This window comes from Triturus cristatus, chromosome 12, assembly GCF_964204655.1.
Source record: "Triturus cristatus chromosome 12, aTriCri1.1, whole genome shotgun sequence".
In the NCBI taxonomy this organism is placed as follows: Eukaryota; Metazoa; Chordata; class Amphibia; order Caudata; family Salamandridae; genus Triturus; species Triturus cristatus.
In genome coordinates this window covers 779,285,035-779,298,629 of record NC_140595.1, presented here as the reverse complement: position 1 = coordinate 779,298,629, position 13,595 = coordinate 779,285,035, and the positions used below count along the sequence as shown (strand labels likewise).

The 13,595-nt window shown below is 46.6% G+C and overlaps 1 protein-coding gene across 1 annotated transcript in view; it reads left to right on the top strand.

Annotated features, from left to right (window-relative positions):
* Nucleotides 1–4,417, top strand: part of LOC146782812 (uncharacterized) — a 109,629-nt gene extending 105,212 nt beyond the window's left edge. Inside the window, exons 22-23 of the mRNA XM_085638043.1 lie at nt 1,147–1,236; nt 4,287–4,417. Of these exons, the coding sequence (XP_085494169.1) occupies nt 1,147–1,236; nt 4,287–4,396 (200 nt within the window). The 3' untranslated portion in view covers nt 4,397–4,417. The remainder of the gene's footprint in view (nt 1–1,146; nt 1,237–4,286) is intronic.
* Nucleotides 4,418–13,595: the final 9,178 nt, after the last annotated feature.

Below are 13,595 nucleotides of genomic sequence, written 5' to 3'. Positions count from 1 at the left end.
TTAATTGTCAACACCGGCACTGGTGACAGTCTGCCACACGGTGGCGCTGTCTGGTTAATTTAGGGAAGACCACCAGTTAATCCTTTTTAATGTATGTTGAATTTATAATTACCTGCTGCCCAAGCCATTCTTGTAGCTTTGGGGGCAAGAAATAGTCTGAACTGCAAAACTTGTAGAGTGTTGTGGCTAGTATTTGTGGTGTTGCGATCATTGGCAGCATGCCTGGGGCAATGTGTTCTGCAAACTGCAATGGCCTCCTGACAAGAACCCTGGCACTTGTTTTACAAATTAAGCACTGCTTCCCATCTGTGCTCTGTCTAGCTTTCCCCAACCCATGTGGCTTTCACTCTTGCCCCAGTTGCTCTTGTGTCCCCTCCCATGTTTCTTTAGAATTCTCCCCCATGTTGCTTTGCCTTTCCCCCACCACCCAACAACCATTCACCATGTTGCCTTCACTCCCCCGCTGGCTTGAACACATGCTTTTGCATTCTATTTTTTTTAGTTGCCGATTATTTTTAATTTTTTTAATAAAAAGAGAACCAATGCGCCACCGCTTTTTGCAGGCATGCATACAAAGTGTGTGACAGCGTCAAGTTTTGAATGCATGGAGAGGTGTGGCTCACTGGTTGGAGGCGGCAGACCCGTAAGCAGAGAATCGGCCAGGGACCAGGGTTCAAATCCCAACGCGGCAGGGTCGTGGACCAGGGTCAAAATGGACTCGATAATTCTCGCCTCGGTACCTACTCTAACCAGGAACACACTCGGCAACTCTGGGCATTAAGCTTGCCTCATCTCCACAACGGCCCCCCACAGATGCCAGGGATGCCTGGTTTCACCTTGGAGATACCCAGAAAGGGACCATCTCACAGGGATAGCCAGGACGGGTTCCCCAGCGGTCTATAGCGCCGGGACACTTCCGAGTAGCTGTGCGCTGAATAAATTAAAATAACATAACATTTTAATTTTAGCCGCTCTGCACAGCATTGCAATTGCTTTACAAGGTGGATAAAACTATTGGCCAAAGCCAATGGGTCACAAGGGTGATGCTTATTGGCTTTGACAATGCTTGTTTTTTCTGGTCAGAATGTGTGGCTTGACCTATGCCCACTATTTTTCTGACCCATGCATGCTTTTGTTTCCACTTAGGATTTGCATCGGATCGAATGACTGAGTTTGTGTCCGTGGGACCTGTGGAAATCCTGGCCATGGAGGACGTGGTTAGCTCTAAATTTTCAGGTAAGCCGTGCCACGCGACCAATGGAATCTGGCGCTTGATGGATGTCCCTATTACCAGGCAGGGGGAATTGGCAACAGGGGGAAACAGTTATGATTAGATGCTGCATGGCACCTATATTATGTCACTAGTCGGGCTAGGAAGGGTGGGCTCTGGCAATGATCACTCCCAACAGTGAGATGTCTGGTAACTGGACCATTGCCCCTGGCCTTACCCACAGCCCGCTTGCCCCCTTAACCACAGAAGGGATTCTGTGTGTGGGGGGGGGGCAGATAGCAAGATCTTAAAACGAGTCTGGTAGTATCCAGCTTCCCCTCGGTGGTGGTTGGTGGCATCAACTGTGGGATGCTGGAAAGATCAGTCAGTCCCCACCTCACGCCACACTGTGACGTTAGCAGTGGCACACGCCATCTTCCTCACCAGAGCGCTTTGTGTATGACTTGGAGGCGGTCTGAGGGTGAATCTCCTGCTGGCGTGCTTATGATGGGAAGTTTTGAGTCAATTGGAAGGGCATGTGGTCGATACTTCTACTTGGAGCAGATCACTGGGAACATTGCAATTGGGTCTAAAGCTATATTGAAAGGATCTATTGGGTTTATAGTGGCGGACTAAGATGAACATTCGTCGTAGGGTTCATGCAGTAGGATTTTGACGAATTTAAGGCGCTGAATGACCGTTCCTTCTCCGTGCTGCCCCTTGGATTGCTATAAAATGTTGGCAGCATAGCCCGTAATGCTGCTCCCGTGTGAGTAACAGTGCAACATCTATGCTGCTTCAGTCCATGTCTACACTTGCCACGTTCCAGGTGAGACAGTTTAATAGTTCTTGCCAACTTTTGTCTCCATCAAATTCTAACTTTATGCTTGAGAGCCTAGTCTGTGCATGATTCAAATGCTGCAGAGACTATCTCCGTATACAAACCTACTCCCCCCCCCCCCCCCCCGCCCCCCCCGACGGTCAAAACTGACTTCTTGATTGTGCGACACAGATGTGGGGGTGTGCACCAGTGATTGTCTCTATAGGCATGTGTGCGCTATTTGTTTAGGGTGCACCTAGCTGTAAGGCAGCGGGTCACTAGGAGCGCACCTCGGACCATGCCGAGAGCGATGCACGGAGTACTGGATAAGCTGAAATTTTGACTGAGAACGGTAAGTCCTTGCTGAATTGGGAGTTCCTCTTGACCTAGTGTCATAGTGCCCATCTACAGAGATGATTTTACTCTGATTTTTATCCGCAAGTTCTTCCTTCGACCCCGACCTGACCAGAGTCCTTTAAGGTGTTCCCAAGGCTGCATTCTAGCCCCCACTTTATTTCTTCTCTTTATAAATGGCTGTATTTGCTTTTTGTCTAGCTATGAAAATGATGCCCCAGATCAGCTGGGGAGAGGGTTCCGGCCTTACTTTTTCCCAATGACCTCTTACTCATTTCTAAATCTTCAAAAGGACTCCCAACCCTTCATGGGTTTTCTAATTTTGTTCCATGTATGGGCTTGAAATGAATGCCCTGAAGACTAAATGGAGGTGCTTTACTCGCCAGGAAATTCCAGGGGAGCAATGAGGGTAGGGGAGAACCACATAGAGTTACAGAATTTGATTTCAGGATTTGATTCATACATGTCAATTACAAAAAGCTCCCTCTATAAAGCATAGAGCCTCTGCCATTCCTGGGTTTGCTAATCGTATTTCTTCATCCCCGAAGTCCCCTGCAATTTTATGTATAAAGCCCAAGCAATTAAGGCTGCTCTATACAGTTCTGAGCTTTGGGCCAATGTGACGTCGCAAACGTAGGGATTAAAGATAATCAATTAAGGTCTGAGGCGAATCTTGGCCAGAGTAATCTTCTCTTGAAGATTAGATCTTGCAGTGAAGCCCATTTCAAAGCACACGAAGTTGAGCTCTAGAATATATTGGATCTGTATTTGTAGTACTGATGGGTGAAGTCCATTCAGGAATGTGCTCCGGGATAGCGTCACTCTTCCTCAATCACCAAAGATTTCTTGGCTTGGTTGTATCAAGATATCCCTAGTAGACCTTGGCCTGAAAGGCTGCCGGGGCGATCCATCTTTGATCTGCCCAAATGCAGTTGCTGGAGTGAAGGCCAGGTTTTGGGAATCCGGTGAGAAAGTGCCTAGTGCTTCAGAAGATTCCTTCTCCAACAATTTTTGTACCATAAAGCTGTTAAGTGTTAGGAATTTTTAGATCTACCACTCAAGGTCCACTTGTACTTGAAGTTCAGATAGTGCTGTCATTAGCCACATTTTTACCTGAATTAGTCTCCCATGAAGTTCAAATTATGTCCCTTATTCCTCATGGCAGGAGACTTTTTTTTTTGTCCTGCTTATTTCAGACCTAGGGCTAAATTGAGTTTCTCCAGAATCAATATGGTTTCTAAATGTTTTTACACTGCATAGCTTAGACTAACCCTGGGTGGTGAACTCTTCGCGAAGTTTGCTTAGTTTTCCGCACTCTGAGGAGCATGCAGAATTCCCAAAAACTCTGCTCTGAGCGGGTTTTTTTTTCTTTGCTCATCAACGGCAAGAGGAAATTCAACCTCCTGGTGATTTTACAACATGGGTGGAATTTTCAATGCAAGTGGTCGCAGCAGGTCATGAGCACTCGCTTTGAGAAGCTTTCCGTTCATGTTGAGAAAGCTGCCGCTCGAGTAGAAAATCTACTCTAGCAGCTGAAAGGCTGCACCCTCCTGCGCTGTTCGCAATGATTTTACAGCGCGGGACAAACAACCGGTGCTCAATCACCGTGAACGGCATGAACGTATCGCACTCCACGTAGCGCTGCAGAGTTTTTGGCACTTCATGGAGTTCCGCATAGTGGAACTCCGAACTCCTCGCAGGCTTGGCTCCAACTAGCAAAGTCAGGCAGTAGCCCTCTGCAACAAGCATCTGTTTTAACTGTTTTTTTGCTAAAGCGTTTTTTGGATTCTAGCTATTCACTCTTAAATGTACTTGCATGAGTCTGTCATAAAAATGGTTTCTTTTGTTGGTGGATTTTATTCTATACTCTGACCAGACTCTGCATGTTCTCTTCCCTCCCAGGTGAGAAGCAGTGGATGTCTTGGCCCTGGCTCCTGTCTGTCGGATTGGCTGTCATCGGTGTATTGGTAGTGGCCTCGGTCTTCCTTGCACTCAGACTTTTCAGTTGTTGAAAAATAAACTTTTTGTATGAACTAGCCTGGTTTTGTGACTTCTTCCGGACTAATGGTATTGATTAAAGAGCCTGCAGTCTCCCTGCTTGGATGAAGGGGACACTCCATTGTAGTTCATCAGTGGTCTTGCACTGTGGGGCTGGATACTTTTGATTCTGGGGGGGAGTGGTGGTACTTGATCTCTGGAGGGGAGATTGTTGTGAGCAGGTTCTGGCCAGGAGGAGCCTTTACTACACTCCTAAGGAACAGACCGATGCCATGCTGAAAACCGGTTCTATGTTTTTAGTGAAAGGAAACCACAGCTGTAGCCGCTCTGGCCATTACAATGGGTCATCAACAGAAGTCTAATCTCCTGGCAGGGAATAGATGTCAACATGATGTCTCGCCTAGGCAGCGCTTGCACTAGCTCTTCGAGACCTGCTGTATTCAGGATATGTGCATGAAGCTCCAACCATCCTTTTAATTGCTTCTGGTCACTGTCCTTTGTAAATAGTGGCTTTTCATTGGTCAATAGGCTCAGTAGTCCCTCCTTATTACTGCCTTTTTCTCTTCTTGTAACCACCCATGAGGACACCCCCGATTATATGCGTTAATAAGTAAATTTTAATCACAGGCTCGGAGCCCTATTTTCTTAAATGGTTTTCTCGTGCCTGCTGTTGCAGGCAGGACACGCTGTCCCACAATGCTTTTATGTTCCAGTTCTCTAGTTCCAAATTGGCAGCTTGCCACACTATCTTAATAATGGCGGGCGCTCGCCTTTTATTGCACGCAGCTCGCCTACGCTTGTGCCGCTATTTCTGGTTTGTTTTTGGTATAACCCCTGCTCATTACATTTTGATGTGGTTCTGGACACTACCGCTGCTAGGGTCTGGAGTGCCCATCCAGTCACACTGCACCACTCCTATGCCACAGCATGCACGCTCAACTCCGACTGGCCTTCTGCACAGAACACAGCACTGCCCCCCCCCCCCCGGCTGCCTGCCTGCTTCGCTGCAGTGGCTCCTCCTTCCAAACCCCTCATCACAGGGCCCTGCCATTGTCAGCCACAGACCACAGTCTGGAATGCTCGCAGGCACAGCCAGCACAGGTAAGAGCGGCGGGGAGTCGACAGCCGACGGGATGGGTAAAATTGAATGTAAAAAACAACCACTTGCCTTGCGCTCGCCGCATCGCCAATGCGGCGAGCACAGGGTACGTGGTTTTATTACATTTTATTTCATTTGACCTATCCCCTCATGTTGAATTTCCCCCCCCCCCCCCTTACCTGCAACAGCTGCGCCACCACCCGAGCAGTGGGCTGCCTGTGAAGCAAACAGCCATCTTGAACTACTTTCATGTGCATTCAGTCCAACATAATACTCAGTTTCAATTATACATAACTTCATACAAAAATTGAGTATACCCCAGACTATACTTTTCTACATTTTAGTTATGTCCTTAATTTGCTTGCTTATAATATGCACCACAGTAAAATATTACATACAAAGTCTCAAATGTTACTTTCATGAGGTGTTAATGAAATGAAAAGGGTATTTATAAAGCGCATGGCTACCAGAAGGCCTCCCAGCGCTACACATGACTAGTGAACGGGTGGGAGAGACAGAATGATTAGTTTAAGGGAATGGAAGGGTTTTGAGTTGTTTCCTGAAGGCGAGATGACTAGACTCTCTTTTCGGAGGTGGAGGGGAAGGGCGTTCCAGAGTCTGCCTGCGTTCAGAGAGGAGTCTGCTGCCAATTCTGGCTCGTTTGATTCGGGGGGTCTCGATTAGGTGAGATCATCCGAGCGAAGCTTTCGCTTTGCTTTATATGGATGGATTATGGCTGAGATCAGGGGAGGGCCTATCCCCTGTAGGGATTTGTGGACAATGCATAGCGATTTGAAGCGAATTCGCTCTTTCGCTGGAAGCCAATGTAGGAGTCGGAGGGCAGGTTTTGCGGAAAAATTTGGATGTTCCCGTCAACAATCTGGCTTCACAATTCTGGATGATCTGTAATTTATTGATCACGGAGGTAGGGGCTCCCAAATAAAGCGCATTGCCATAATCCAATCTAGAGAGTAGAATTGATTGGACCATGATTTTCTTGGCTTGGAGGGAGCAGGGGGAAGCACTTTCCTCTACATTCTGATCAGGCCAAAGCAAATTGCTACTGTCTTGCGCTTGGAATGTCAGATTATGGTCTAGCCAGATGCCCAGGCTCTTTATTTCAGGTTTAGGGGCTGGAACTGGGCCCATGCATACTGGCCAGATGGTTCTGAGTGGCGTATTGTCAAAATTGCCCAGAGTCATGATCGGTCTCTTCTCCATTTAATTTCAGGTGGGAAGACCCCATCCATTTTATGACTTCTGTAAGACCTGCTTTCAGGGTCGTGGAGTATTGTGTGGATTGGTTTAAGGCTACGACCAGTTGGGTGTCGTCAGCATGGGTAACCATATTGATCCCAAACAGGGCCACGATTGAAGCCAAAGGGACCATATACGCGTTGAAAAGCGTAGGGCTCAGTGATGAGCCCTGTGGTACGCCACACAGGAGAGGGTGAGGTTTGGAGCTCATGCCCTCTTCAAAAACATGGAATGAACGTCCCTTCAGGAAGTAGCACAGCCAACTCCGGGCAGTTCCAACTACTCCCAGATTGCTGAGACGGTGAAGCAAGACCTGGTGATTCAGTGTTGAATGCTGTGATCAAATCCAATAGGATGATGGCTGCAGCGCCTCCTGCATCTAGGATTTTCCTGCTTTCCTCCACAACCGCTAGCAGGGCAGTTTCTGTACTCTGCCGAGGCCGGAAGCCTGTTTGGGATGGGTGTAGCAGGTTGGAGGTTTACAGGAAATTGGAGAAGATGTGGTTAACATTTTTCGGTGATTTTAGAGATCCCAGACAGAAGAGAGATGGGGCGATAGTTGCACAGGTCTGCGGGTTTTAGGTGCGGCTTCTTGAGAAGGGTCTTAACCATTGCTTCCTTCCAAAGTAGGGGGGGGGAATACTCCTGTGCAAAGTGAGGCGTTGATAGCATGGATGATTGTGGGGCCGATAATAGATGCAGCTTTAGTTAGGATGTTCATGGGAGCTGGGTCTCTTGGTGATCCGCTTTTTACTGTGGGCATAAGGGTGCAGAGAATTTCCAGGAGGAGAGGGGGAAAACGCTCCGGGCGATGATTGGTGGAGGGGCGGTCGGGTGGGGAGCTCATCCATACGGGATCCATTTGAGGAAGCATTTTTATTTTTTGAATTTTATCAAAGAACTCTGCCTGATTTTTGCAGCAAGTTACATGGGGGTTCAGTAGGGACGGGAGGGACTGGACTTTTAAGGAGTCTTTTTATGATGGTAAAGGTCTCTGGGGGAATTGGCAGCTAGCCAAATTTTTTCCTCATAGTAGGCTGCCTGAGCTTTCCTCATTTCCGCTCTGTATTTGCATATGGCCCTTCTATAGGTGAGCTTACTATCGGCTGCAAAGTCTTTCCTCCAACTTCATTACAATATTTTAGTTTTGTTTCAGGGTGTGCAATTCAGTGGAGTACCAAGGTGATCTAAGTGAGCCTTTTTTTTTTTTTTTATGATCCGGACTTTAGGGAGGACCTGGCTCAACGAGTTGTCTATCCAACTGCAGAACGTGTTATACATTGTGACTGGGCAGGGAACCGACTGAGGTCTGTTTTCCAGTTTATGGATCCAGTTCTCCTGGGGGAGCTTGGACCAGGGACGGATAAGTGTCCGAGAAGGGTGGACTGGGGGGTAGGAATTTGGGGGTGCCAGGAAAGGGGCACCAAGTGGTGGTCGGACCAGGGAATTGGGATAGGGTCATTTCCCTGAAGATTCTCCAAATTAAAGAACACTGGGTCAAGGCAGTGTCCCTGCGCATGTGGGGAGAACCTTTTGCACCAACTGGAGTAACGCAAGGTCATTTGCTAGTTCAACTGCTACTGTGGATCTAGGGTCATCAAAATGCAGATTAAGATCTCCGAGAAGCGTGAAATGAGCGGAGGTGCTAGCTAGATATATGGCAGTTTCTAAAAGGAGTTATAAAAAGCCTACTGCACCCGGGGGGGGGGGGGGGGGCGGGGCGGTAGATCAAAATGCCTGAGGAGAGAATTCTAGGAAGAAGCTAACATTCTCGCAGGACTGTAGAGTAGGCGACAGGTAAGGTGGTCCCTATAAACTATCGCGATTCCCCTGCGTTTGCCTATGGTTCTATCCACCCTTTGGATCTTGTACCCCTGGTACTATGTTGGGATCTGAGCTAGCGCTGAGCCAGGTTTCGGTAAAAAAAGAAACGCCTCCAGGGAGGAATCTTGCAAAACGAGCGAAATTTCCATGGAGTGTTTGGGAAGGGATCTGCAGTTTAAGAAATACTATAAGCAGGTCTGGGAGGGGGGCAGTGAACGACTATGGGAGAGGAATGTGAAAGGGCAGTGAGGGCATTTTGATCTGGAATTATCTGCTCGTAAAAGGTAGACAGTTGGCCCTAGGGTAGTTATTTAGCTGGAGCAGTTGCACACTAGAATGCCCGAGTCGTCCTGGGGAAAAAGGTCCAGGGGTTCTGGCCCCTGGCCCCAGTCGGGCGCAGATGGGCTTGCCTTCGGCACGCCTGCTGCGTGGTCACATCATGGGCTCCATGTATGTAACTGCTGACGTCTGGTGCAGCAACTAGACCGTTGCCCTGTGCGTCTGAAGCGCTACAAGCGGAAGTGGTGCGCGAGACCTTCCTGCCCGCCGAGCATTGAAAACAGCTCGTACCGGGTGTTCAGTTCCTTCGTGCAGGTGCCCATCACAAACAGTTTTTTTTTTTTTAAATGTGCAAAATCAGCATTAGTAAAACCTTACTTTTTACAAGGTCTAGAGAGCAATTTGACCGTTCTCCCTCGATGTTGCCACCAAGAATACAGTCCGCTTAAGGCGGTTGCATCAGGAGCTCAATTTATGCGACTTCCGACGCTGGGTGCAGCAACTAGACCGCTGCCCTGTGCGTCTGAAGCGCTACAAGCAGAAGTGGTGCACGAGACCTTCCAGCCCGCTGAGCATTGAACACCGCTTGTACCTGGGGTTGGTTCTTTCGTGCAGGTGCCCACCACAAACAGTAAGTTAATATTTATGGGTTGTAATAGTGTATTCTATTTTACAAAGAACATGCACCACTAAGACTCACTATGTTTTAAGATAGTCACCTCATTGTAGTGTCTGTGCGCAGAACTAAGGTTAATAAAGGGTGCGCATGAGACGGAGGAGTAACGAGGAATGCTTGCTGCTATTTGTGGGCTACGGGTGCTGCTGAGGGTATCTCACTCAATGATAAGAGGTTCAAGGCGTTGCAGAAGAGAACGCAAAGTTGCCCAGGACCTGAACACATGCCAAGGGTGAACCTGGTACAAATAAAGGTTCACTTTTTAACCGAATTAAAACTGGCATTTGCATTGCAACAGGTCTTGCGTTAAGTTTGAGCTATTGGCGTTGCTAATAATAATGCAACTCCAATAGCTCATTTTCAGTAATGTGAGACCTATTGCATTGCAAATGCTGCTTTAATCCATGATTCCGGAACCTCAAGTGATAAAGGGATGACGGAGTTCCTGTATCTGGCACACTCATGATGTAACCTTCTCCCTGGAAGTCCATCCTTCCCACCAAAGGTGGACAGTACTTCATATCTAGCACTTTGCTGGATTGACTGTTCGTGGTAAATGGTCATACGCCATGCAGAGCAATTGATCACATAGGAATGTATGTAGTGTTAGCCTTGCATGTATGTTGTCGTTGCTGGAATGGGTCCTTCATCGGAAAACAAATTGGTCAACGGCAAGTAAAGGGGTACTGCATTAATTGAGGAATTTCCTTTCTTGGAAATGGGGGGGGGGGGGGAGAAAGAGAGAATCACCGGATTGACCGCACTATGAGAGGGTCTCTGAATCTCCTTCCAAAGTTTGAAGTGGGTCCCACCCAGGGATGCCATCTCAATGCTGCGGACGTTGGAATTCTGGTTTCTTAAGAGATGACTTAATGACTATAGATCTATACCCCAATTGAATGTCCTTAAAAAGGGGGGGACTCCTGTAAATACTGCTGCATCTTCTCGCACGACATTAAATGTCTTCATGTAGACACTAGTTTTCCCCTGATCCCATTCCTAGAGTTAAAATTTGTCACCTGAATCGTGAGTCTCTACAGGTCTGTGTTGGAACCCTGCTGTTTGGGGCAGTACACGTTTCTGGTATGATTTGTCCCTGGAAGGATTAATGAGTCACAGTAACACTCCCAGGTTTGAGTAAATGGTGGAGATTTTCATACTGCAGAAAGTGTAATCGGTGTACAAGAAGTAATTCATTCTTAATATCAAAACCTGTTCTATCCTTATCAGAAATCAAATCCCTTAATACTTAAACAGTATTTAAATCCTATTTAAATACATAAGATGAAGCTGGTGAAGGGCCTGGTGCTGAACCCGAAATAGTCTCCCAACGGCCTGGGTTTATTTATCATTAAAAGTATTGTATTCTCAGCATTGGGGTTCGGAACAGTCCCTGACATCTCAGCAATGGTGTGACATGGACCACACAATGGTGCCTGAGAAAGCGGTCTACTTCCACAGAGGCTGCCCCAAGAAATGGACCCGAATATGGGGCAAGTGGAATCATTATCTGGGCGATATCTGCAAACCTCCCCCACCTGAGCAGATACCGGATGAAAGCGACTAACCAACACAGACTGGTGAGACGGGGCATGTCTCACAGTACCGCGTCGAAGGGGTGTAATTGGTTGAATAAAACTGTATTGTATGAAGTCATGCCATGTCTGCACAAACTCATTAACACTGATGCGTGCCTCTATTTGCTCCATATTGTACTTCATGACTATTGATGTATGCCAATACTCAATAATAAAAAATGTATATATTGTATTGAAAATGTTAAGACTCTGGAATTTTTTTTTTTTTTTTTTTTTACTTTATACCAGTGCAAAATGTGCTAGTGTGCTAGCTGATTAATGAGAAGCACTTCCTTCATGGGTTGTGTCCCCCTTGGGCACTACTTTGCGGTATCTTATCAATTTGTATGATCGAAAATAAACAGATTTAAACATCAAGTTCTGGGTTTTTATTCTTCATACTCCATATTGAGTTCATTCATTAATTCATGATGTATGGACTAATATTTATCCAATGCATTTCGGGTTATGTGGAAAAACCCTTCATCAGGGATTAGTCCTAGGATTTAAGTAGCATGAGGAATTGTCATTCATTCTGTGTAAACGAAATATAGGTCTTTATACATACATTCAATGCGTTTTCATAATTCAACTCATGTTCTATATTTGAAGTTAAAGTATAGTGTGCTAGCTGCCTGCCTCGATCGGCTTCTGTTCTCTGCTCTTGAGCCATCAGATTTCCCCAGGGAACAATTCCTAAATCTACTGAAATTTTTCAAGTACCCCGATCCACTTCTACGCTCTGCCCAGAGCATAATATACTTCGGTTTTGTGAGAAATTGGATTATTTGGGGAGGTGACTACCTACCTCCTGGAATGATCACATCTCCTGTCTGTGACACCCCCCCGAACTAAATTATCCTGTGCTTGCCCCCACTGTTGCTATGGCACACAGCAGACTGGCTTAACTTGGGGCAATGTGTAAAATATTTAACCATCTCAAACCAAATTAGGAAAAAGTAAATTTCAATAAATTTAATGAGACCAATCCAACAAGGAGAAGTGGGGCTATATATATTTTTAAAGGTTAAGTACAGATGGCACCAAACAGCTTAAAGTGCCAATGATCGTGAATGGTTGTGGTAGGTCTAGACCTGCTTGTAATCTGATGCGGACCGCAATGGTGCATGGGTTGGATCCAATAACCAGATCCGACCTGGTCAGATTTTTCTTTCCGACTTTAGACTTGTGTCCCAACCCACCACAGGAGTGCACCTCTAAAGCTTCCCCAGGGGAGGCACTTGGAGACTCTGTCTGGCAGAGGCTAACATCAGGGTCCAGACCGGCTCCAATTGTCACAAGATAGTTTCAGCAAAGGTTCTTGTGGCTTGTATCCCTACAGCTGAAACAGGAGGCCCACCTTATGACCCTTGGAGTCCACGTCTTTGTCCTGGGTACAAGAGAGCAGGTCCAGTCCTTCAGGGCTCCTCTCTGGTCAAACAGCTGGTCCAGTCCTCTTCTGTTCTGCCTCTGGCCCAGGAATGTTCTGAAGTGGGTGCCTGGAGGTGCCAGAAGTATGCCTGGCTAGTGAGTGGAAAGGACTCCTGGAAAAACCCTAGCCAATGGGGTAAATGTTCCCTGGGCCAACCTTACACACTTGGGCATTTTCAAGATGCAAGTCTTCGGCTGCACTAAACCTGGTCTCTGAGGGCTGGGGGTGTGCGGAGTGTACTTTGGTAGTTCTAGTGACCTCCCACATCTAATACTAAAATCCAGTTTGAGGCAGCCACTGTACCCACAATGAACCCGGCGGCTGATGGGTAGAGGAAAGGCGGGATTCTTCTGCAACCAGTTAATGGTTACTCAACTGTCTTGGCATGTTGGCCTCCTTTCAAGTAGTGAGATGGTGATTCACCCCAATGGGATTCTAAGGACCCAACCCCTTTGTTCGTAGAATATCTTCAAGAGCACACCAAGTGTTTTATGTTAAACCCAGAAACACTTCTGGTAGGACGAAGCAGGATTCTTCAGCAACCAAGCAATGGATACACATTTTTGCATCCTGCTCCCTTCCTTTCAAGTCTGCCCCCAAGTGTTGTACTTAAAACCAGCAGACTTAATAAGTAGTATTTGACACTAGTGTCAAACAGGATGCCGAGTGTCCTAGGATACCCACAGCCACCATAATGTGAGATTCAGATTAATCCTCTCTGCAAAAGCAGGAAATTCTATTGTTTGCTTCTGAGAGGCATTTCGTACCTTTTTCATTGCTATTCAAATGCTAATCCCTGGCTGGGAGAACTTGGAGATAAAATGTACATTAGACCTCAAACTTCAGGCAGGGAATAGGTAACTTTCTAAAAGTTACTATTCCTTAATATTACCAATTTTACCACTATTTGGATTTTTAATACCTATTAAATAGCTATTTATTTTGCTAGCTAGTCCCATTCCTGCGCTACAGTATAGCATTTTAATCTGTTCTCTAGTTTTCTACATTGCAGAGTTGGGCATAAAGAATAGCTTTTAGGGACTAGTCACTGTAAGGACATGTTAATATT